Source organism: Mycteria americana, chromosome 5 (genome assembly GCF_035582795.1).
Source record: "Mycteria americana isolate JAX WOST 10 ecotype Jacksonville Zoo and Gardens chromosome 5, USCA_MyAme_1.0, whole genome shotgun sequence".
NCBI classification, from domain to species: Eukaryota; Metazoa; Chordata; class Aves; order Ciconiiformes; family Ciconiidae; genus Mycteria; species Mycteria americana.
In genome coordinates this window covers 58,301,892-58,328,582 of record NC_134369.1, presented here as the reverse complement: position 1 = coordinate 58,328,582, position 26,691 = coordinate 58,301,892, and the positions used below count along the sequence as shown (strand labels likewise).

The 26,691-nt window shown below is 37.2% G+C and overlaps 2 protein-coding genes across 2 annotated transcripts in view; both read right to left on the bottom strand.

The window, feature by feature from the left end:
- Positions 1-4,565, bottom strand: part of PAPOLA (poly(A) polymerase alpha) — a 46,043-nt gene extending 41,478 nt beyond the window's left edge. The window contains exon 1 of the mRNA XM_075503549.1: positions 4,265-4,565. Within this exon, the coding sequence (XP_075359664.1) occupies positions 4,265-4,272 (8 nt within the window). The 5' untranslated portion in view covers positions 4,273-4,565. The remainder of the gene's footprint in view (positions 1-4,264) is intronic.
- Positions 4,566-5,455: 890 nt separating this feature from the next.
- The window catches only part of AK7 (adenylate kinase 7), a 29,458-nt gene continuing 8,222 nt past the window's right edge, over positions 5,456-26,691 (bottom strand). Inside the window, exons 7-18 of the mRNA XM_075503553.1 lie at positions 26,137-26,225; positions 25,528-25,618; positions 22,741-22,818; positions 21,861-22,010; positions 20,238-20,366; positions 19,795-19,936; positions 18,171-18,299; positions 17,017-17,085; positions 14,886-15,083; positions 11,418-11,638; positions 7,993-8,151; positions 5,456-6,785 (exon numbers count right to left, since the gene is read on the bottom strand). Coding sequence (XP_075359668.1) covers positions 6,747-6,785; positions 7,993-8,151; positions 11,418-11,638; positions 14,886-15,083; positions 17,017-17,085; positions 18,171-18,299; positions 19,795-19,936; positions 20,238-20,366; positions 21,861-22,010; positions 22,741-22,818; positions 25,528-25,618; positions 26,137-26,225 — 1,494 coding nt within the window. The 3' untranslated portion in view covers positions 5,456-6,746. The remainder of the gene's footprint in view (positions 6,786-7,992; positions 8,152-11,417; positions 11,639-14,885; positions 15,084-17,016; positions 17,086-18,170; positions 18,300-19,794; positions 19,937-20,237; positions 20,367-21,860; positions 22,011-22,740; positions 22,819-25,527; positions 25,619-26,136; positions 26,226-26,691) is intronic.

Here is a 26,691-nt window from a genome sequence, read left to right as displayed (position 1 = left end):
TCCAGCTGTCCTTCCTGAACAAAAGTTTTTGCAGTATCTAGCAGAAAATTGCTGGATCATTTAGTCCATGAATTAAATAAATTCATGGACAAAATTAATCATTTTGTCCATGAATTTAGTCCATGAATTAGTCCATTAATTTTTTCCTCTGTACGCAACTGTCAGTATGAGATGTTCCAGATACCTGAAACAGATTTGAACATGGGTATCGGAGCAATGACAGGCAACAGACCTATGGAAGAAGAAACTCAGCTATGGTAAAAGAAAGAATATTCATACGCATTCTGCTAACCTTTGACTCAATCCTGAGTTCTTTCTGGCTCTTCCACTTGTACAGAAGAATAGCGAAGGCAGCGTGTCCAAACACACACCCATCCACAACATTCTTACTAACAACAGTTTCAGAAGAAGTTTCTCAAGTTTAAACAAAAGAAATTTCTACTGAACTCTGCAGGCAGCACTTGAACCAAAAATGAGGTCTATTGCTATTCCAGAGACAAAAAACTCCAGAGGTAGTAATTTAAGAAATTCAGTAAGGTTGAATCAAAAGATATCAGGAAGTATCAAACCAAGAACTAGAAATCCCATGAAGGGTTTCACTGTAAGAGATAAATTTGTCTCAGCAGTGAAATCTGCTCAGTCCAAAATAACTAGGTTTCCAAGTTCTGTGCAGTACCTCCATGTTAACAGGTAAAAACTCAGTCTTTTTTGGAGTGACATTAGAAGACTAAAAGCTATTACAAAACCACATATACTTGCCATCCAGTTCCTCTGTACTACATCTAACAAATTAATCCTCAGTATAGATTTTTATATTAATTTCTTCTTGATTAATAAAGCTATCACTTTAAATTAAGGCAACTGCTCTTCTAGAGTAGGTCCTGTACTTTGCAAAGGTAGGAATAATTTAATTCCTTCCATAACAGTCTATAAAAACCTGAGCGCCCTCTGTTCAGAAACGTACTACTTATCCACTCCCAATCACTACAAGCTATTTTAAATATAGTGTTGTACTACTTCTGGCATACAAGTTGACAGTCACTAATTAAAAGTCAAGAAAACAATTACTTTGCATATGTCTAAAGCAAAGTTCAGTGAAAGAAAACATATAAAAAGTCTTACTTCAGAAGTGAGAATAAGCTTGACTGTCTACAATAAAGACTGAAAAAAAATTAGTTAATGACATTCCAAAACTTAAATACGGAAGTTACCAATATCAACAATAGTTAAAATTTATAGCACTTATGGCACTTTCAAGTGTTCAGATATGTGACTGAATGCACTTTCCCACTTCTGGTTAAAAAAAAAAAAAAAAAAAAAGTCTTTTGCAATGGTTTCAGCAGATACGGAAGTTCAGCAAAGAAGCTTTAAGTGCAATAATATCAGTAGCTTATCAAGAAACAGATTCATGGTGCTAGTTCTCTATTTGGAGGGTCAGAAAGGCTCAAGTTACCTAAAAAGAATACATCATCAATCCACATAAACATAGCTGCTGTTTCACTGAGTCAGTAGCCTTTCTGCATAAAACCAAGCCCTAACTGAAACATATGAACAGCTTAGTGAGCTTCATTTCTCCCTAGCATCTTACATTTCAGATAACGCACAGGAACATTTAGTGGACCTAACAGTCCACTAAAATGCGTAATAGGGGAAATATTCACCTTTGTTTCTAATCAGCTTTTTTTGAACAATTTAAAGAGCTTTCCCTCATGTAGCTGCTATCTCTTCACACAAGAGATTACTGAGAATCGTAACAAAGTCACATAAATTCCTAGGATAAATTTAGTATTTTTTTTTAAACATTAAAAGGCTTCTGAAAATGCCAGCTATCAGCATCAGCAGAATCTGAGTTTCCTCTCTTACTACTGCAGCAGAACCCGAGTTTCCTCTCTTACTACTGATGTGCCTTGTACATAAATAATTTGCTTGGTTTTGTAGTTTTGTACCATACTGCTAAGAGAAATACACACACATACACACACAGTGCAGTATCAACAATGCTGTACACCTCTTGAGAACTCTGAACTAATGCTTTTCAAGTAACAAGTGATGACAATCTCTGGTTGTATGGGAGATCAGCTCTGACTAGACCTGTCAATTGTAAACACCACCCTAAAAAATGAAGTTTAAAGGATATCTTGAAAGGTCAGGACAAAAAAAAAAAATTTGTTTGTCATCCTGAAAGTTTGGTAGGGGCATAGGGTTGTTCTACTCTCCCTCAAAAAGATTATAATCCAAAAGCATGAAAGCATCGACTGGAAAGAATTATACACAAAAGGAACTTCCTAAGTTTAGAGAAAAAAAAAAAACATGAGCTTAAGTCAGAGGTATCACTTCATAAACTCAAGAATTAACATTACTAGCATTGCAACTTACTATCATTACAATGTTCACTTTGAAATCTTAACTGAATAATACAAAGTCAATTGTTCCAAACATGCAAATGACAGAAAAAACGCAGAATCTGAGAAAGCTTTGCTTTTTCTAACTAAAATAAACTTCCTGTATTAGTGAAGTTGCCAATTAACGTTTATACTGAAAACAGCAATATATTAGTGCAAATAAAATTATGTAATGTTAGTTAAAAGCTTCTAGTTAAAGTATCATAAACACCTACATTAAGAAAAATGATCAAGTCATCCCAAACTTGTCGAAGTTGAAGATCGCTATTATTACGACTCATAGAAGTAGCCCAAACTTTAAAATGTTGTTATTAAGCATTTGGAATTTATGTAGTCACAACAAAATAAACTAAGAATGAAAGCAGGCAGAACACCCTCCCATTTTCCTGAGGCCAAAAAGCCTAGCCAACTTCAAAGCTGGTTTCTGGTAATTTTTCATTGCCATAATGAACATGTGCAAAACTTATCTATAAAGACATTGCAGCCTCATTATACAAGCATTAGAAACTACTTGGTATAACCATTTTCCTTTCTGCATTCACCCACTGTTTTTCCTGCCATAAACTCTTTCAGTTAAGTTTGTCTCGTGTTATCTACCCCACGACTAACTTAGTAGTATTTTACACTGAATAAAACAAGCACAACAGGCAAGCATGGTTACTCCTCACATAAAGTTTACAAATTTAAAACAATAGTGAATAATCCCAAATAATAATAGTGAAACAATAGTGAAAAATCGCAAAATCTTCATATTTCTCCTTCAATGGCAAAAAAAAACCAAAAAACCCACGAACCTAGCATATAAACATGCCTTATTCTTAAAAGCCATTTGACCACCTACCCATCGCTGGTTCCCTCAACTTATACAGGATAATAAAAAATACTAACATTATGGACTACGGAACTGAGGAGCAGGAAGTCTTGTCGTCAACTCGGAGCCGTCAAAACGTCAGCGAGGAAAAAAAAAAAAAGAAAAAAAACACCACCCAAAAAGCAGGGGGTGGGGTGAAGGAAATCGGCGAAGAAACTGGGACGAAATTATGTCCCACTTCGTTATTCCTGACTACCAGGAGGGTTACAGCACTGCAGGTCCAAAGCACAAGGCCCACTTTTTCAGCGAGAAAGCCCCCGGCCTCCCGGCGGCGGAATGGCGGGGGGGCGAGGGACCGCCCGCCGCTGCTGCCGGCCAGGGGGCGCTGCCGGCACGGGCCGGCACCGAGCTCCCCGCAGCGGCTTGGCACTTCGGGGCCGCCGAGGACCGCCTGCATTTTGCAAGGACAGCGGACTCAGCTGGGGTCGCCTGTTCGAACCAGGGCCTGCGTCTCTCCTGCCCCCGGAACGAGGAAAAACCCTTCGCGCGGCTACCGGGGGAGAGGCTTTGTCGGGACCCTTGAGAGAAAAAGAGCTTCATCTTTCGCGGCCGCGGCGAGAAGAGGATAAGCATGCGGCACTTCGCCACTTCATATGGCCTGCGGGTCGAAGAGGGCCACCGCAGATATCCGCCCCGCGGCCGCCCGGCCCCGCGCGCTTGCCGCTATGAGATCGCGAAGGAGAGGACGACGACAACAACAACGTAAAAGCCACATCAGCATCTCCTTCGGGACTCAGAGCGATGGGGGGGGACAAGAAAGCAAGCAAGCAACTCCTCGCGGGCTGGGCGGAGAGCGGCGGATCCACAGCCCCTCACACTGCGGCACCGGAAGAGCCCAGGACCGGAGGGGGGACAGGAGAGAGGGGGAAGGGCGAGAGCCAGCAGAAAGGGCCCGAGCGGGCAGGGGAACACGGGGCGCTACGAGGAGAGCGCTGAGTAAGGGCCGGCAAAACACCGGCCTTTAAGACACTCCGCGAGCTTTCCAACTTACAACGGCATCGTCTCTCCGGCCCCTCCTCCTCCTCCTCCGCCGCCGCCGCCACCACCACCACCACCGCGTCGTCCCCTTCTCCCTCCTCCTCTTCTTCTTCGTCCTCCCCCACCACTGCCGCCTCCGGACCGGTCACTCGTCCCGCCAGGAAGCGGGAATCGTGACCATGGTACAGGCCGGGGTCAGGCCGTAGAGGGAGGAGAAAGCCGTTCGCTAGGCCCGGCCGCCGCCGCTTCACTTTCCTCTTCCCCTCCGGCCTTCTAACATGGCGCCCAGGCGCTACCACAGCAACGTTCTAGACCGGGGGGGGGCCTGACGCAGCGGCGCGGCCACCCCCGCACGCCGCGCACGCTAGCTCGCCCGCGCATGCTCAGGCGGCCGCGAGACCGAAGGGCATCCTGGGGACTATAGTTCTGGAGGAGCGAGCCGGAGTTTGAAAACAAAGCGCTAACGGCTGCGAGGCGGCGCGTGCGCGCGGCGCCCAGCTCCGGCGCTGCCGGGTTCACGCCGGGCGAGGCCGGAGGCGACCGGGGCGTCCCGGCAGGGGCGGCGGAGCTGAGCCGGCCGGGGAGGGGCCGTGGCCCGGCGCCGTCGGGAAGGGCTCGGCGCAACTGACGGTGTGCCGGGGCACCGGGGGCTTCCGAGCGAGGGAAAGCGCGGAGTTCCATTGCCATGGAAACAAACGCGGCGGGACCGCCCTCGCGTTACCCCCCCAGCCGCCCAAAGGGTCCAGAGATCGGCCCGCCCCGGGCTGCTCCCGCCGCCGGCTGGTGGCCCCGGCCCCGGCCCCGGCCCCGGACAAGCGGCCGGCGGGCTAGGTGCGGGGAGTCGCCGGGGAGCGGGGCGGCCGTGGCCGGCGCTGCCCCCCGCTTGGGGGATGGAGGGCGCCGCGGCAGCCCCGGGGAAGGCACGGCGGGGTTTGTAACCGGCTCACACGGGCCGAGCGCAACCCGCTTGGGGCCCCGCGCTGTTCCTCTGGAAAAGGAAGGCTTTCAGTTCAAAGCTAGCTCTGCGAGTGTCTTTTCTTCGTACCTACCTGCATCGGGCCTGTTTTCTTTTTTAAGCCCCACACAGAGCAAAGGGATCCTTTTCTAATATGTGTTTTTGAAGCTCTGCCTGTAATAGACTGCATAAATTTCAGAAAATTTTACAGAAAAAAAAAATCACACTCATTACAGATCAGCTCAAAACTTTATTAGAAAGTAAAGGTAGTGCAGCAACTCTACACAAAAAAAACGCTGTTTTATCTCCTTTTTTAGTGTTCTATTTTCATCTTTACTCTGAAAAATAGGACTCAAACTAAAAATTTCTCTAAAATTACCGATTATTTCATCTTCAACTGCCTCACATGATAAATGGTAACTTGGACTGGCAGCATAAAGGACATTTAGATCCCAAAGAAATCTGTTTCTCTAGAGCAGGAGGTGATGGTTCTGAACTCTGTTCCTGGCTATCATCATTGACTTGGCAGTGTGACTGTGTGAAAACAGATGAAATAAGACTATTCCTCTATAAAAAATATTAATATATCTGAATAAGAACATTGAGCATTAATACATCTAAAATTCTAATACTAAAAATAATAGATAATATAAGTGTAAAATGTTTCTATATCACCATTCTTTCAGTTCTTCCTTTTTTTCCCTCCTTGTCCCGAACAGTCCTTGCTTTCTGTTTTGACAAAATCCTGTATTTGTTTTACACCAAATATGCTCTCAGTTTCAGCTCAGTCAGCATAGATATTGACACTTTCTGTGAGAGGTATATGAAGTGAGTAAAAAAAGGAATGACAGCCACATGCTGAAAAGTCTAGGTTCTTCAAGAACTTATAAAGAACATGTATCAAATATTGAATGATGAAGAGAATTAAATGAGAACTACACCCATTTGTTTGATATCAAATAAAATCCCAGGTTTTATGATATAGCTACACTGGGAAACTGTTTATCCAGTCAGTCTTCAGTGCAGCACAAGAAGACTATGTTGTGTGGCTTTTTGCCTGTTGGTAGCTGGAAGGGGAAAAAAGAAAGCTTGCTGCTTCTATTTATTTCCATTTTCAGTGAAAATGCCTTTTTTTTTTTTTTTTTTTTTTTTTTTAGAAAATTTTTTCCTCAGGCTAGCTGCCTACATCCACTATGGATCAGGACAAGAATATATTGCTTAAATAGAATGTGTAACTGAAAAAATCCAGGAAGAAAATTTTGGAGAGAGAACAGATTCTTATGGTTCACAGTTTCAAATAGACATATGAAATACATATGCGTAAAAGTATTAATATGTGCAGTAAATGGTACTTTTGTAGAAGGAATATTAAAAACCCAATACAACATAGTAACAAAGTATAAGAAATAAAAATGGAGATTACATGATAAACCTGAACAAAAATAATTTCAGAAACTAAGTATTTTTATTTAAAATGCATTAGGAATGTTCTCCCTTTCTACTTCACAATTTCGACAGCTGTTAGGATTTAATGTTTATCTCATTCGATATCAGGACTGTTCTTGAAGAGGTATTCTGCCTATAAACAGAAGAGTTTCAAAGTTTCACTTATTTTCAAGTCTCCAATTTTAAATTTTACACAAAATAACAAAAATATAGTGGATAACATTGCTTTAAACAAAATCACAGAAAGTATTAAACGGCTCTAAAATGTAATTTCTGGCAGGTATGTCAGAAAAACCTCTTCCCCACAAACACCATCCAAAATACCATCCACCTCATTCTCCCTCTTGGTAGCAGTCACCCCATCTCTACTACCATGGGCAAGAGAAGGAAGTGAGCTATTTATGACAGTATTTGTCACTCCATGGAAAAGCCTAGGGAGTACCCTAGGGCTTGATTTCTGGACCCAGAAGAGTCGATAGTACAGATATTTAAAAGTTACGCAGTTAGTAGGGAAGACCTCAAGCTCCTACAGCTAGACATAGTTGTCACTCATGAGTAAGTAAAAAGGTTAAAACAATTAAACATTCCTTAGTGCCTGAAGTGGCATGCAACACTGATGCTTTCATTTTAAGCTTTTGATTGGTTGATAAAATGTTTCTTCTCATTAAAACAGTGATAGCTTGTTAATAACTTTCTTAGGACGTGCAGGAAGAACAGCAGTACAGCAATAACTTTACAGCATCTGAATCCTTGTCTGAATGCAATGCTGACCCTGCTTTCAGCCGAAAGTTGAACTAGATGACTTCCTGAGGTCCTTTGCAACTGGAATTATTCTCTGAATGTTTTATAGGATTTACTCATTAATTTATCTGCGTATTGTGAAGGGAACTACTGAAGAACTTTCATTCATCATTACAGTAACGTGTTGTGTTGTGCCTAGAGGGGTGTAAGCAGGATGGAGGTTGATGTCCCCCTTTCTGCAGGCCTGTATGTCACAGCAGAATTGGCAGGCTACATAAGACATGCAGAGTGCACAGACCAAAGAGAAACGGATTCCGGTAGTGATTCTTGTCCTGGTACTGTTTAGCAAAGCTGGATTACACCCTTACTTGATATATATAAAGATCAATTGATCCCATAAAGAGTAGTTGCTGGGTTTTTAGTTTTCACAATAATTACTGCTTGCCAGAATTGCAGGTACTATCCGTTAATTAATTGTTATCATGACAGTGGGGAAAAAGAATTTAAGTCCTTATGTTAACAGAGATTCTTTGGGTCTACGTGAACATTTTCATTATGCTTTTTCAAACATATTTAAGAAAAAAATGTAATCACCTTACCAGAAAATCAACTGGATCATCTGGCCTGATCCTACAGCATTCATTTATCCCTTGCATAAGTGTTGGCATGACATTCTTCATTAAATAGTTTCGTAGTGGAATGGACTGAGCCTCCAATAACTCTTGTTCTTGTCTTTTCACTTCCTCCAGATGTTTATTCTACAAATAATGAACAAAATTGTAAAGAATAAGGTTTATAGCATCTACCAAATAGCACTTGGCTAATAATAATGGTGGCCTAGAGAAAGAAATAGCGTTAGAAGCTGTGGACAGAACTTCAAAACTCACAACTTGGCAGGAAAAACTATGAACTGCTTATTAAGTTTAGAGCACGTGGCACACTGAGGACAAAGAATTGAACACGATGAAAACTGAAATAATTGTCTTAATAAAACTGTTTTATTTTTCTCTCTTTAACACCTTATTCTGTTTAGTATTATTCTGAGGTTTATTCTGAAGTCTTCTAGTGGTCCTGTTTCCATAAGATATTTGGCAAAATGGTTGGAATACACTGTATCACTTCAAAAACTAGTACTGTTCCAAATGCAGATGATTTCTTGAGCGTTCTTTGAACTGGAGGGGAAGGAGAATATTCTTACTCAGAAGAGAGCCCTGACTCTAAATAACTGTAAACTGTGTTGGGGTTTTGTGTTTGTTTGGTTTGGGTTTGGTTTCTTTGCTTTGTTTTGTTTTTATTTAATTTATGTCAGTTTTCGAGGGGGGATTGATGTAAGGGCCATAAAGGCCTTGTGAAACAAGATACTTTCTGTATAAACAACGCATGCCTTGCTAACGACTGTGCCCTTGAAGAGGAACTAAAAGGCTGATAAAAGAGGAACATCCTGCCCTAGAAGGCGCCGAAGGCTGGGGGAGTGCCGCAGAAACACGAGGTCAGGAAAAAACTGCGGTAACTGGGGGAAAGGTAAAGGCGGCAGGGGGAGATCGTGACCACCGACTCAATACAAGCCTGGAAAGACTCGGGCCCCCATGCCTGCAAGAATCACAGAATCGTATAGGTTGGAAAAGGCCTTTAAGATCATCGAGTCCAACCATAAACCTAACACTGCCAAGACCACCACTACACCACGTCCCTAAGCACCTCATCCAAACGTCCTTTAAATACCTCCAGGGATGGCAACTCAACCACTTCCCTGGGCAGCCTGTTCCAATGCTTGATAACCCTCTCGGTGAAGAAAAATTTCCTAATATCCAGTCTAAACCTCCCCCTGGCACAACTTGAGGCCATTTCCTCTTGTCCTATCACTTGTTACCTGGGAGAAGAGACCGACCCCCACCTCTCTACAACCTCCTTTCAGGCAGTTGTAGAGAGCGATAAGGTCTCCCCTCAGCCTCCTTTTCTCCAGGCTAAACAACCCCAGTTCCCTCAGCCGCTCCTCATCAGACTTGTGCTCCAGACCCTTCACCAGCTTCGTTGCCCTTCTCTGGACACGCTCCAGCACCTCAATGTCCCTCTTGTAGTGGGGGGCCCAAAACTGAACACAGTATTCGAGGTGTGGCCTCACCAGTGCCGAGTACAGGGGCACGATCACTTCCCTATAGAGCACGCATGCTCATTTACCCAGAGCTAACCAATGATCAACGCAGTAGTAATTACTAACCAACATAAATTTAGGCGGGTTTTACTCATCATGTAACAAGACAAATAGGCAGTAGCTCTTTAGTAGAGCGTGCTAGCTTTGGGGAATGACCACCTAGCACCCATCTGTGTGCAAACGTGCAACAAAAATACCGCTGCTCTGTGTGTATGTCGGCGTCTGGCACACTGGGTAAGCGACCCCACGCTTGCGGGATAACAGGATGAGTTAAATAAACTGAAACCACGAGGTAAACATCTGTTTACACCAGCTAAATTTAGTCTTGAATTCAGGTTAAACACAATGATTACACTCAGAAGGTAGAGGGGTGTGGAAGTAAAACGGCTGCAAGTTTTTCTTTCTTCCATTTAATAGCACTTAATAGCATGCATACTTGCAGTAGTTTTAGCCAGAAAATGACTCAAAACCATTTTTATTCTCCTCTCTTCTCTCATTTTCTTCATCAGTAGCCTGAGTCATATCTAGATACAGCAAGCAGATGATACTCTGAAGACTGCTTTTCTATACTCAAGGCATAACACAAAAGCAGTGTTCGGATAAAACCGATATACCAATATCTGGAAAAAATATTTGCCTTATTCACTCACTCCAGGAGTGCTATTGAATAAATCCTGTAAGTGGTCTTTGGTCCCTACTCAGAGGCAGCAGCTAATCTACAGTCTCAAGGGCAAAGGAATAGTTGCTTAGATTTTTCTGAGCATCTGCCTATTTAAAAGGATAAACTTAGGCACACATTTTATTTAAACACTTACTTTAGCTTTGAATAATGCACAGTTTGCTGTCTTGAAAGTTAGATAGCTTTGGACTGAATATAGCTAAAAATGTATTAACTACCCTTACTAATCTTTTAGACAAGTTTACAGAGTACAAAATGCTATTTAATGTTGAATGAAGCTGTAAATAAGCATAGCGATAACAAAGAAAACCTATTTACAAGCCAACATCAGAGCAATGTAAATGCTTCTTGAAAAGTGAGTAATTTCAGGATGGGCATTCAAATGTAAGAAAAAGATTTCTCTGTGGAATGATCGGTTTGTTTTTAAATAGCTCTAGAAGAAGACAAAAGAAGAACTGCCTTCTGGTGAAACAACCTGACTTTGGGTGTGAACAAGAACATTCTTATACTATGCATTTCAGGTTATTTACCTAAAATGTCCTTAGGTGTGGCAAAGTAAATAAGGAAAAAGCATCTTGTGCAAATCCTGTGAGGTCAGGTAACCTAAATACCAAGTACTTATTAAAGTATTAGCAAACAAAAAGCATCCTTCAGACTGCATCAGGTAGTCCTCGCTGAACTGAGGACTCAGCTCTCAAAGGTGTTTCTCTTGCAGGCTCAGAAACTTTTCTGCAATGCAGACTACAAGATTAATCAGTGTTAAGTTAAAAATCTTCTTTGAAAGGCATGATAATTAAGACTTGGTCGCTGCTTAGAAGTAAAGTGAGCAAAATGCAAAAGTCCTAGAAGACTGGTTATGGAAAACACCATCGATGATAGTAGATATTTATAAATGGTAAAATAAAAGAGCTACAGCACAGCAACAACAAGAAGAGTATCATAAAAGTATTTTAAAGACATGCTGTTACCAACATGCAAAAAAAATACTATGTCTGTAATCAAAAAGAGAATATACTCTTTAGGTTGGGCCTCAAAATGCACTGTGAAGATAGCCTAACCCAGATCTAAAGTATGATGTAAGGAACTAGAGAACTTACGCCACACTTTCCAAGTGTATTTACATAACAGATTGTTGGAAGCCATGTAAAACATAAATAGTAGTAATGGTTTCCCAAAAATATGTATTAACCTACCCACTCTTCCCAATTTGCCATCCTTTCAGCCCTTTCCTCAGCTTCTTTACGCTCTTGTTCAGCTTTTTCTTGAGCTTCTTTGACAAGGCGCTCCTCAGCTGCTTTGCGTTCCAAATTCTCCTTTTCTTCATCTGTCAAACCATAATTCCGAGGTTCCCCAACTTCTTTGATGATCTCTTTTACAATAAATCTGTTCTCAGGATCTTCAAATTTGGCTACATCTTTTAAATGATACAAGAGAGAACTCATCAAGGCTTTTGTCAATTATCAGTAGACATCAGTAAATAACTGCAAGACCTAAAAATATATAGTGTTCACACTGTTTGAATTTTCAAGTATAAGATGTTGTTTGCAGTTGCTTATAAATGTCAATTTTTTGCTACAGAGAATGAAGTTTTCTACATTTGATTTTCTTTGCTAATTTCAGTTAAAACAGTTTGTCTTTTTAAGATTATGTAAGGGAGAAATGTATTAAAATAATTTTTACAACTATTCTGTTTAGCAGTTGCAGCTTGCCTAAGTTTTAAAACTTGAAAATGAGGTCATTCAACTATCAGAAATGTTCCTGTCACCAATCTTATGTCAACTTATCCAGATGTATAAAACCATCAACTTTTGACCCTGTCTCCCCTGCAGGTTACACAATAGGTTGTTAGGATTTGGCAACAAACTCCAAAGTTTTCACTCATACAGATTTACAAACACACAGACCTATCTCTAGTTGAACTCTTACTGTGTTATATCTACAGAACAAATCTGTAGCTTCATGTAGGAGCATAGAGACTGAGCAAGACCACCTCTTTCATTTCATTCCTTCTCCCTTTTAATTGCTGGAGGCTACCTGCGTATTAAACTTGTAAAAAAAGAAGGAAAAGAAAAAACACAGAAAAATGATGACTGTCTCTGGGGCTTTCTGGGCTGTGTATGAATTCAGTGCGGGAAGACATCTGGCAGAAAGGGTATAGAAATGCACGTGGAAAAGAAAAGTGGGCATTTCAGGTATTCAGAGAATACAGAGATAAAGGGCTTGTTCAGTGGTAAGGGATTGGAGATGTAAAGGCACAAAAATGGGCAAGGAGAGCAAGCAGAGGAAGCAGAGGAAAAACCAGAACAACTAGAATACAGAATTTAGATGAGAATCCAGTACTCCCTACTCCACAGTCCTCGCTTTATGAAGTTATTTTGAAAGCCACTGGCAATGCATGCTTCCCATTTCTTTCTAATCACTAATTCACACAGAAGATAGCTGTCCAATTCTAACACCATTATTCCAAGAGTTTAAGTGTTTGTGATTTGGACCCGAAGTCCAAAGTCTGCTTATGGATTGAGAAGAAAGCTAACATAATTCTACATGATAAAATTTCTTTTACAGCTTCTTCTTTCAAAAAAATCAGGAATTACATTCCTGAAGTATTCCAAATTAGAAGAATAATACATTTTCTATGTCAAGCAGTCCATTGTTTTGGCTATTTTAGCTGCACCTGGATATACAAATTACAGTGCAAACCACTTTTCTAGTCATTTAAAGTATGGCTAAGAACTCTCTCAGCATTGAATTTGAGGTCTCAAAGACTGCATTTTTTTCTTAGATGGACAAGCAAGATTACAATGGAAATATTACAGAAGTCATAATTAACTGCATTTATCCTCAAAAATGAATACCTTTTAAATAAAAAATTAGGTTAGCAGTGATGCTAATTGAGAGGAAAGATCATCAGAAAAGGAGTTCATAAATTAAGATCTTCAAAGGAAATTGCTGTTATAACTTTAACATGCTTTTTTGTAGATGATCTAACATGCCTGTGTCACCATCCCCAATTTGCAAATGAGAAAAACAAGACACAATATAACTGACTTGCAGACTTCATGCAGTGAGTCACTGCAGCAAAGTAAGGTTTCCAGAATCTTGAAGCCCACTCCTTTGTACTAATCATATTTCAGACTCAGAAAAAATAATAAACATAAAAGCAATTCATAAAGCCATGTTATGATTTTCTAAAATTAAGGTAGAAGAAAGATTTGATTAATTTGAGTCAATATTTAACAAATCAAGCACAATTTTTTAAACCATTCCCCACTAAATTCCTTCAGAATATGACTGAGAAAGGAGTTGGCTCTCTGCTTAAATCAGTTCTATGGATCTGGTAAACTAACTGGAACATCAGCTAGAATGGAGGAGTATTTGCAGAGCTGAAGGTTCCTCCCTGAAGTTATCTTTGTAATCTGTCCGTACCCCTTTACAACAGAAACCTATATGCTTGCATACTTCGGTGGGTAACAATCAGTGATGTGAATATAGGTAAAGAGGCAGTTCCTGAGATAAACAGGACCCAAAGATGATGCTCCTTTGAAGATGAGAATCAACACTATGAACTGAATGTGAAAATCATCTGGAAGTCACTGAATGTCACAGCTGTGATACCTCGATAATTAAAATTAGTAGCCCCGTGAGTTTCCTTATTTGGAATGGACTAGAGTTTAAGAGTAATCTTTGGGCATAATTCTTAGCAGAAAGCACTGCAATATTCCATCAGACCTTAATAGTTACTATTTCTTACATTTACTTTCTGTAGCAGAATTATCTCTATTTTAAAACGATTATACTAACACACCATTTTTTGCCACTGCTACACTTCCTAACAACACATGTATGGTATTATTCTCAAGATAGTCTCCATGATTGACATTAAATAAAAAAAAAACACTTAGGAAATCAATTATGACTGAGGCTGTTCAATAATTAACTTCTCATAACTCATCTCAAATGGGCATCCAAATATCAGATATTTGATTTTATTTGCAGGGCTTTCCCTTTGTTCTTTCTCTTCTCCCCCCCCCCCCCCCCATTTTTCTTAAGAATGCTGTCGCCCTGATCTCACTGTTTTTGCATAATCAGATTATAGTAATCTTCTCAAGATTTCCCAGTGACCACAATTTTCTAGACAGTGTGTAGGGAAGACAAATTTGCTCACATACATGTATGGTGCAAAACAGGTTCAGTCCTAGCCTTCCACCTTTAATTTCTAATAATTTTCTTTCATGCTTCATCATTTACAGATTACCCATATATTGTCATGGCATCTGAGGATAAGTCTAAAGAAAACATATAAGCAACTATAGTATTGAAAGTCCATGAAAATATACTATTACACCAATCTGGAATGATGCCAGTGCAGAGATGTGTAACCTAAGTCAGAAAATTATTTTGATCATTTAGCTTACAAAAACAATCAGTTAAACCCCTTATTTTTTAAAACAGGTTAACTATACAAGAACAATTCAGAATCCTTATGAGTATACAGATATTTTTGCAGGTATATAATTAAATGCTTGTTGTATCTGTATTCTGCAACGTTAATTAAAAATATTGTTTAAATATGTACACTTATATGATCTTCACAAGTGTTAAATTTGTAACAACAAAAATTTTTGATTCATATTTTATCTACTAATTTTATTATTTCATACCAACAAACTGAGGATGTATTTCAAGTTCATCAAAATAGTTGAGAACAGTCTTATCATCTGTGTTTAACTCTCTGAAGAGATTCAGAGAATGTAGGAACCGGTCCTGGGTATAATGAGTTCCAGCAACAATTCTCTCTGGCAGATTTATTATTCTGTTTATAAGGAATTCATCAGATGCGGTCAAAGAAATAACAAATTCTGTGAAGAAGAACACATTATCAGTGCCTATATATTATTGTTTTTCCTGTTTCTTACCTATTTTGTGTTAATAATAAATTTTAAACCACAATTGAACATAAACAGATGTGAATTGTATATATCTTTATAGAGAATTTAATTATCAAATACTTATATTCAACTTCTCCAGTTAGAGCAATCCAACAATATTGAAACATGTCTGTAAAGAAGCTACATACTCTAATTTCACCAAATTCTTTCTTAGCACTATCAACAAGCTATTCTTGCAATAGGCAGTACAAAAATCTTAAGAACAGCAATGCAGTCTAGTCCAAATTTTCTGAGAAAGCTATCATACAACCAATACATGTAATACGTATAGGAGGAAAAAAATTCTTATGAATAGTGCATCCAAAGCAGGAAGTAACACTGGAAAATTTAACAACTCACTTGTTTGTCAAGTCATCAAAAGTCATCACCCTGTATTGTGATTTTTAATCTCACAAATAAAGGTGTATCTGCTGAATTAAAGTAAATAATAAAAAAAATATATCGAATAGTACATTAAAGATACTATACCACCACATGCCATAAAATCTAGTGTCAATGTTATTTTAGTACTACTGGTAGACAAAAAACACCAGAAATCTTTCAAGGATCCATAAAAAATCCTGTCACCTGTCTTCAATTCGGAAGTCTCGTATTTGTAGTTTCATTAGGCTGAATCTTGCAGTATTTTATTAACACAACAATCAATTTGTATTTATTAAATATGACTTCATATAATTTATCACAACATATTCTGATATTTCTATTAATATAATTACTTGATACTACTGAAACTTGTTCATTTAACAAAGTCAGGAAGTAATTTTTCTGACATCAGAGAGAAATTTGCAGAATCAAGCACAGACACACCACCCTGCCGGCTTCCCCCTCTCTCCCCCCCAAAAAAAACTCAAAAAACCCAAAAACAAACCCAAGAAAACCTCCCCAAACCAACAAAAATCCTTTCTGGACCATTCTGTTTTCTAAAACAAGTTTCCTCTGAGGTTGAGAAGGTATCTTCTTAAAACAGATCCCATGCCTGAGGTCCTGGTTATGGGAGAGAAGGTGGTACTTCTCTAGCCCATCATAATTCATTTACATTTCCTCTTTTGAAATGAAGGATAAAAGTGGTTTTGTTTATGAATAACAGAAATTATTTACTTCAGAAATCAGCAATTCATAAGTGGTTACAAACTTGGTAGAAGTCTGCTTTTTGAATCAAACCTTTGTCCCCTTCATGTAAGTGCAAGGACTAAGGAATTTTTCAGAAAGTTCTGAATTCTCTTCACTTCCACTGAAGCCAGTAAATTATCATTACTGAAACACTAAGCATTTGAGATATTCAACCTTTATACTATCTAACTGGACACATCTTGTAATGCAAAATATGCAAAACGTGTTGTTTGAATGTAATCAAAACTTCCAAAGAAATCAAGAATAACGAAAACACCAGGATGAAGCCATTTCTGCACAGAAGAAAACCACTCTATTTTAATTCCCAACTTAACTGATGCATTAAAATGGATTTGGTAACATCTTTCAAGATATCACACTAAAGATAAACTTACTTTATTTAATATGCCAAGTTCAGGAGCTCATGTTAATTCCATTAATAGCTGCTGTAATCCCAACAAAGGCAGCCACTACTATTGTTATCAGTCAACAGTTGATGGCATTTTCACAAAAAGAAAAAAAATAAAGAACAAAACACCCACAAACTGAACCAAAACCTTTCTTTTGATTAATTGTTCACTTTCAAATAAGAGGGCAGCAGCATTACATGAATTAGATATTTACTTTATGTTAAATTAAATATGAACAGATGGAGTGATATTTTAGACTTCTCGTTGGTGGAAGCAGTACTTGAAAACTCCTGTTTGTTTAAAAAGAAATCTATCAAACTTACCAGGTGTGATTAATTTATCACATTTAGGTATTTTGCCTTTAATTTCTTCTTCTTCATCTTCACTTTCCACTAAAACAAAAATAAGAAATAACTGACATTTTCATTTGAAGCAACAATATCATTGTATTTGCTAAAACTGTGCCCAGTACAAACACAGGCTTGTCTATATTCAAATTATACTAATTGTTGGAAATTAATCTAACCTGGACAGCAGTTTAGAGAATTCAGTAAGAATTCTCTTAGAAGAATAGAGAATTCGTGTTGCCAGCCACCACAGAGTTCTACCTTAGGACACTAATAGTTGTTTGCCTATACGGCGGAAGTATGCACATGCATACACAGTTTTAAAATGTGTAAGTACTGCTGTCCTGACCCTGGCCTCTCCTCCTGCCAAGTACATTATTCTGCCAAAAACAGAGGCAGGGCTCAGAACAGTGAGTAGGAATGTTTTACAGCAGTATGGTTAAAATGGTTTCTGCCACTAAGTGTCTGCTATTCTGAATAATCAGTAAAACTGCCTGAGGAGCATCAGCTGAACATGATAATTTACAGCTCAGCATATTAACCTGAACAAGACTGTATTTTGGTTTTCCTTCAAACCTCATGATATAATTTACATATGGAGATGATTCTCAGTCTTAATGCATGGGCAGTGCTTGCTCATAATTTGAAATGTTAATTTGTATGTTGCAGACATACATAATTTGTATGTTGCAGAGCTCCCCTGAAGTCATATCTACTGTAGCTGATCTAATATACCCACTCTAATCTGGCTCTCAAAACATGTATTGGTGCACTGGCTGGATCCCCTCATTAAGCAGTCCTTAAATATTATGAAGAAATTCTGCCTTAGACCTTGCTTGAGGGGAGTAGACCAACACAGAACAAGAAAGCATCCTCCTTATTTGTTCATTTACTTAGTACTTTGCCAGCAAAGATAGTCTGAAAACTATCTTGTGCTTAAATTAAATAAGGTGCATTACAATCCTTCTTACATTTTAAGCATCATGTGAAAACAACTTTGTTTTGCATCCTGCACTGCAGTCATTACAGTGCTGATGCACTTCAACTACTATGGCACTGACAAGAATAATGATAAATTATTAGCAGCAATAAATATTAGCAGCAATAAAAACAAAAGCAGCAGTACTTACAATTAAAAAGATCTTTTGCCTGGTCATAGGTCTCCGGGAACCCATCTAAAACGTATCCCTGATTCCTACAAGGCATAGATTTGAGCTTATCCTTCACAAATTTAACAACATACTGATCATCTAGATGACCTAAGACATAAAGAAGGTTAATAAGTACCTAGTTTATGGAAGAGAGATATCTGAAATTATTTTACTAACATTTTAATTCATTTATCAGAGAAACTTCTATTTAGACCCCAAAAAATTTATGTATTTTGAGTTACTATTTGTATAGTACTTGTTGTCAGCAATCTATGGAATATAAATGTGTAGCTATAAAATAAAATCAAGTTTGTGTTTACAAGGATATAAAGATTAGAACTTTAAGGATAGTAAACATGAAATAAGGTTTTTTTAGAATAATGCAATCAGATTTTAATAGAAGCAGCAAATAAATATTTATAGAAAAAACATAACAAAACAATAATTTTCTATTTATAATTAACAGTAAGACTTAAAGATAGTCTTGCAAAACAAACGTGAAATAAGTTTTACACATTTCATTTTCAGAATAATAGATTGAGATATGAAGTGGTTTATTAACTGGGCCTACATTGTTGAGTAAATACATAGGAGTAAAAAGTTTGGTTTGACCAGATTTTTTGTCCTTTTGCAACCATTGACTCCAGTTTGCTACTTTATTTTGCTTTGACTTTTAAAAGTCTTAAAAATTTATAAACCATCGTAATCATAAAAGTATGCTACTATTTTAAAAGGTATTATTATTTTAAACAACAAAGCAAGGCACGCAGAAGAGATGCTGCCATAGATCTCATTACTGAAGCTTTTGGGTGCGTTACGAGTTCATTGCTTTGCAGATACACAAGGTCCAAATCAGATAAACCTTTAGTGATAGAATGCATTTTTAAGGGGGCTTGCTTTATACTGCATGGAAAATGTTAAGCACTAAGTCAAAAAGTACATGACTTTATTCATATCTAGATGATAATGACTACTTTTCAGTAATGGCAATTTTTATGGACCTTTTTCAATCTGTAGACTTTAAAATTCTTTACAGGCTTCCGTAAATACTATTTATTTTTTAGAAATGACCAAAATGAGGTAAAAGATACTTAAAAAACCCCACAATCTCATATGACAGTGCACTAATTCTTTTTCTTGCTAGAATACTTTTCTTCTTTGAAAATTTAATAAAGATATGCTTCACTAACTCTTTATATTATATAAATTATGCTCCCTGTTCTAAGAAGAAAACACGATGTTTTTAAAAAAATCTGGCCAAGAATCTAATGCTTCTGAGTACACCGTTGTTACTTGATATATCAACTTACAGGGTAAAAAGAACTATATAAAATGTATAAAGAAGTAGAAAGATGGAACTTTTACAATTAAAAAAGCACGACAGTATTTAAAAATGTATCACTTTTGATATACAAGGTATATAATGTATAATGTAAAACATTGTATTTGATTTTTAAATAAGGTACATACAAATGGACAGGGCATGATTCTTGCTTTTAATAGGATGTAAAAGTTCTAAAGCACCAATTTACTTCCTGATTTTCCATTTGCATAGTGTTGCACTAGTTACCTAAATCCCATCTTAATACTTTGTATTTCCTACCTGCATTCTGCTCCATGCTTTCTTTTATTATAGCTAATAACTCATGTGCTGCTTCTACATTTTTACCCTCCTCCTCTTCGTCATCTTCTCCCTCTTCTCCCACAGTGTCAGAGTCCAGTTCTTTAGGAGCCACAATTTTCTCCTGAAGACAACATTGGACATATAAAGAGGCTCAGAAATTCCATAGCAAATTTTTTATACACAGATGTAATAAAAGAAAAAAAAAAATTAAACAATTAATTTCATGTATGCTCCTGGACAGTGAGATACTGAGCAACCTTCAGTCTCTAAAAAGAGTTCAGTGCATCCCTCAGAGGTGATCAGTATGTCAAAAGATATTTCCATTCTAAAATAATGGAATTATAACTATTTTTTAAATGATGCCAAACATTTTACAATCACAGAAATTAAAATAATAGCAATATTAGAAAATAGCAACACACCAGATTTGCTATTGTTTCAGAAATCACATCATTTATCTTAATGTGATGTAGCTTGTAGTGTCTGCAGAGCTCTTCAGCAATGGTAGATTTGCCAGCCCCAGGAGGACCATGAATGCAAACTTTGAGAGGCTGGCAAAAAAAGATAAAGATATAACATCATTGAAACAATATGGATATTTTTATGTGAAAGGAACAATCTTTTTACTATGACTAATAAGAAATAACAATTATTATAATTAAAACTGAAAATATATTTTAGTTTTATTCATTTATTTATTTCTTGCTGAATATCTCCTATATCATCCACTTTGAGTAACACAGTTACTTAATTTAAATGTCCAATTTTACCATTGGAGAAAAAGCGCGCTTCTATTTAATAGACTCACAGATGAACTTATAGTGGCACTATTAGTGTTTGCATGATCAAAAGAGACAAAACACAACCTCATAGATAGGATGCAGTGATTTTTGGAATGAGGTGGCAGATATCTATGAGGAAATAGAGCTATTGCTCTATTTCCCAACTGAGGTAGAGTTGCTGTCATCACAATGGTTATTTTGACCTCAAAAATTTCAGATCCATCACAATCTTAAGATCCATCACAATCTCACACTATTGATTTCTCATTTCAGCCTACCTAGCCCGTGGGTGAGTAAGTGTAATTAAGATTCCAGTATACACTTATTAAATATATTATGCAACAAACTCAAAATCACACATCATTAACTGCCTATCTTAATTCAATAAATCTGACAGTGCAAACTCTGCAAATTTAATAGAGTAACGACAGGGACAGAGGTCTAGCTAGCCTTCCCTCTCCTTGCCACTTGGTATTTCTAGATTTTGCACTGAATTGTTTTAATTACATGCATACATACTCCAATGCAGTAGTTTAATCCAAACACAGATCTGATAATCCTTTCAGAGGTACGCAGGGGCTTTTAACGAGTTGTATTTTGTTTTACACCTCCTGAACTCTTGTTCAAAGTTTGAACTAGATTTAGACATGCTGAACAGCTTTATCATACCAATCAATACCTGAATGTATGCAAGCATTTTTCTGCACCTTTCAATAACCTTTCCTATACATTTGAATACATAAGTTCTAAATATTAAGCTAACACAGGAAACAGCAAAGTTGCTGAGTACATTACACAATAGAGCAGGGTAAAATGAAAGCTACATTGCAATTGAATATCCTGGCTCACTAAATATAATGACGGACACAAAATACTCACCTAACTACTGACTATTATAAAAAAATTTAAATAAAAGATACACTTACTACGTTCTTGAAACAAAATATACCAGGAATGCCATATATTGCATACAGAAACAAGTTTCAGAACAGTAGCGTCTCCATCAGGAAGCTTATTTGCATTTACAGGGTTTCAGTTTCAGGCATATAAGAAATAAAACTTAGTGATTATTGGTTTAATTAATATTCCCTCTTTTTTAATTTCTTCAATTTAATTTTCAGGTTTTATGTTCACTTATTTTCCATCTATATCAGTCTTCCATGTATTTTTACTTAAAGAAATTAAAGCTTGTGTTTATATAACCACTTCTATTGGGAAAAAAAAGAAAGGCGCACTTTAAAATAGCGCACACCAAACCATTACCAGTAATCCTCGACTTTGCTTGTATTCCTTGACGATTTGTTCAATGTTCTCCACCAGTCCTCCCTGAGCAACCCACTTAATGTTGAAAGTCTCTTTCAGAAACATAGATTCCATTCGCAGGTTCACAAGCAACATATCCAAATGCATTTGCTGAGGGAGCAAAGTTACATTTATTTATAGACTTAAGCTATGCAAGTTAAAAGAACAGTTAGCTTAAACTAGAGACAAGAATGGAGGGGTGAGAATAGAAGGAATTAAAGCATAGGGAAAGAAGGTTTGAGCACAAAGCAAAACAGACATTTTAAGCTTTTGAAAAATATAAACATTTACAATGTATATTTGTATTTGAGTATTCTCATGAGCTATTAGAACATTAAACAATCATTCTGTACATTACAAAGGTTTCATATAATTGCAGGGAATAACCTCTTTAATAAATTTATCAAGTACCATCTTAAAACTACCAGGGTTGTAATTTGTTTATTTCTCCTATGAACAGTTTATTCCAGATAAATAGATTAATACAACATAATTCATGTATGGTGTGTTCATCAGCCTTAGCAGCACCTCATTATTAACTTTTTTTGTTATTTTTATCATTTTGTGTAGGTTTTGTTAGAGTGCTCCAGTGTGCTCAGTGCAGCAGTGACATCAGTGTTCCACTGCTTTTTCTAAATCAGGCTAACTCCTCAAAATAGTCTGTTCTATGATGGTTAAATTTGTTTGTTTTCTAAATGTAAACTTACCGTATATATTTTTAGGCATGTTTTAGGGTTAAATTTTTCTGGTAAAATAAAAAAAAGAATTATATATTTAATGATACTATACTTTTAAGTTTACATCCTTTCTTTAAGTAATAAAGGGGGAAAAAAGTACTAACTGTTAACTCTTTGCTCAGGAATGCATTTTCTTTTGGAATCTTCTCAATTTTTCCTGGTCCAACATTTTTACTGATACACTATCAAGAAAAAAAAAAATACACTTATCAAACCAGATTCTCAGGAAAAATTGTACAGGATTTCTGTGGATAAAATATGTGCTTTAAATTTATGTTACATTATACCTGAAACAGTACACTGATTTGAAATAGACAGATCAAAGAATAGTATATTAACTTTAATGTTAGTATTAAACACCTTTGTTCTGCTGTACATCACTTCCTCTTGAGAATTAGTTGCAATTAAAAAAACAACAAACAACCAACCCAAAAGCACAGAAAAGTGTTCTGAAGCTCTTAAATCTATGTACGACTTCCTACTACTTAAGAACTATTTGGAGACCTATTTTATTTCCCAGCACTTTCACTTCAGGTTCTTGAAGTATTTAATTCTATTACAATACAAATACAACCAGGAAGGGTTTTCAGATCAACGCCACCAATAAGTCTCCATATTACCATTTTCATGTCATCATTAGACAGAAGTTGTGAGTTACAGCTACAGTCCTTTAAAATAGATTTAAACCCCCTCTAGATTCCATAAAATCATAAAAATTGATACAGAGCATCAGATCAATTCTACCTATATTCCAGCATTCTGTCTCCAAAGATGTCAATTAGTGGATGCCTAAATGAAAGTAAGACTGGGAAAAGCATATATGATACTCCTTCCAGATACTCTTCCAATCTTCAGCTATTTTGAGCTCAGAGGCTTCCTAAACTAGAAATAGCTGCTGTATATTTAAGTCACCCTCAAGGTATTTCTCTCCTGTGTACCTTTCCAGTCTTCCCCTGGGCTGGTACAGCTCCCTGCCAAGATAGCTCTCCACGGTGTTCTCTGCAACTCTCTCTCCACTGGCAATTTCCTGTCTCTACAAGAACTGTCCTCTTACTCCTGCCCTCCATTTCCTGTTTCTAAACAATCACATACCCATGAAAGGACCCAACCACTTTTCTTAGGGTGCCTAGCTGCTTCTCAACAGCTTTTGGTGACATACTTCTTTGAAAGCCTTTAGGAAATTCAAGTAGACTACATCATCTTGTTCACCCTTATCCACATTTTCTGGTCACATAAAAGAACTTCAGGAGGTTTCCAAAGTATTTGAAAGTATTTTTTTGGAAAGTATTTATCGGGAAAGTAATTTACAAAAGTCACATTGACTCTTCCCAAATAGATCATATGTATCTGGATGTCCTTTAATGCATTTAATTTATTATAATGCTTAATAACGTACATCGTTATTAGCCAATGGTATTAGGCATATTGGCTTGTAATTCCCAAAACATTTCAGGAACGTCTTTTTTTAGATTGGCATCACATTTATCACCCTCCAGCCTTCAAGTGCCAGGACCGTGCTAAACAGCAGGTTGTATGCGTGAATTAGCAATTCAGAGTTATTTCATCCTTGAGCTATTTCAGACCTCTTCATTGAACACCATAAGACTCTGGTGGTTTCTTAGTGTTCATTTTGTCAGTTCATTCTATAATCTTTCCTACACTTACTTTAGTTTTATACAGATCCTCTAACAAGTTATCCACAAAAAGATCGTAAAGCATTAAGATGCTTCCAAATTCTTACCTGTGCCCACTAATGCAAAGCATCTCTGCTATGGCCTTGTCTCCTCTAAGTGCTCCTTTCATACCATAATCATCAATTTGCCTTATAGATTTTCTGGCAGGCTTTTTGTTCTTTAAGTGTTTGAAAAAAGGATATTCATCTTGAGTCTTTCCTGATAGTTGATCTTCAAGTGTTTTTTCACTTATCCTGCCAGATTTCATGATCTTTTCTATTTTATTTCCTTCATCTGGACATAACCATAACTTTTTGAAGTCTGACATCTTGTTTTCTTCAACCTACAGTTTAACCATGCTAATTTTCATTTTCTTTTTCCCAAACTTTTCTTAATAAGTAGCATGCAATGGCCTTATATGGCTAATAATGTAAGTTTCAATAGCATCTACCCTTCTCCTCTAAGGACTTAATATTTTTAATGTCTTTTGTGTTCATTTTTATATAATGCTCTTTCCTATGGTTGACCATAGCTGCAAAAGTTATTTTGACCTTTGCTTCTTCCATAGGAGTGTTGACTAATTGCATTATGGTCACTTATACAGAATGGCTCTTCAACAACTAACTTTTCATAGCGACCCTGTATATTTACCTGAACCAAAACAAAGATTGCATCTTCTTGTGAGCTCCCTAACACACTGTTCCATGAAACACTCTTTGACACAACCAAAAATACTAGGCTGTTATGTTTGGTCCTTATGTAACATTTGCTCAATCTACATGAGCAAGTCTCCTATTGTATTGTATTAGTTGGCTCTCACTATCAGTGTATGGTTCAACAGTGCCATCAAGACCATTTCTAGAATTTCAAAATGCTTGGAAAAACAAGATATCTTCCTACAAAATGAAGCAAAAAACATCTTAAAGACTTTGAGTATCTAATTACAGTACTGTGAATACCATAACAAGTCACCAGAACTTTCTTAGGTACAATTTCTACTTAAGTTAATGATAATACTGCAGAAGTTAGTTCTGCAAAATCAGGGCAAGTAATGTATTTTGTTCAAAGGACAGAAGTCTTGGAGGATTTCAAAATAATTTTCTATGTCATTCACTACACAAGATAATTCAGGAAGACCTAAGAACTTGTACTTCAGTAAAACATATAGCTTTTAAAACCTTAAAGATATCAGGGAAAAAAAATAATAAAATCTCTTACCCTTATTAATTCTTGAAGAGTGTGCATAGATACATCTACTGCAAGTATATAGTGAGACCTTGGCCTGTGGTCTGCTATATTTTGTAACACTCTGAAACATAGCAAGTACAGTCAGGGCTGGTAGTTAGAGAAGCGTACTGAGCTTTCACTGTTAAATGCATTTCAGAAACAACATAAAGAGCTTGTAAAATCTTGCAGACTTTTCAGAGCATGACATTTTCATATATATTTTCCTTAATAAAGAAGCAGAGCTAGATATTTTATTTGGAAAGAAGTCTGAAGGATAAAAAGCAACATCTGTGGAAGATATTAACTTAGCCTGCTGTGGAGTCCATTATCCATTTCCAGTTCTGTGCCAGTTAACTGGCATCACACTCTAGACTGAGCATTGCTAGTAACTTCTTAAGTACAAGTCAGATGATAAGGTTTCCAGAAGACATATCTAGTACTACAGAAATGGAAGTCTCTGTTTGACTCAGCAAGAAGGGCCAAAGAGTGTTCTTAAACCCACCCACCCCAATTTAAAAGCCTCAGTACTCTCTAGTAGATTTGAATTTGTTATCTAGCTAGGTATCAATTATTGCCTAGGGGAGATTTTTTTTTACTTACGCTGCTAAATCAAGAACATGAATAGTTGGAATAAAATTGTTTCCATCTCCAAAAACAGGTATTGCAGGAGTCTCACTAAGCCAACCTATCTGAAAATACAAATGGAGAATGAAGTGAGGAAAAAAAGGTTACTTTTAACTAGAGCTAGAAAAGGAGCATTTGTTTACTAGGCAAATCTATATATTCAGGTTTTAAAGTTCAGTTTCTTGAATGATTAATGGAACTGCAGTAAAGGAAACAAGTCTTGAGAAATACTGACTGGCAGTCTACAAAAAACAACAAGCTTTTTTTTTAAAGAATTTGATCTTTGATCTTGACAAAAGTTATTTTGAGTCCCAAATAAAATAAATGCTTGGGAAAAAAAAGAATATAATATTGAGAAGAAAGACATTTTTCCTAATTCCATTGATAAGACAGACATGTTCTCACTGTAAAGTACATATGGAGATACTGTTGGAAAACTATGGAAAAAAAAAAAAAAACAACATATACAGCCAAAAAAGTGGAAAACACTTCCACTGTAGCTAAAACATTTCAAAGGGATCAAATAATCAG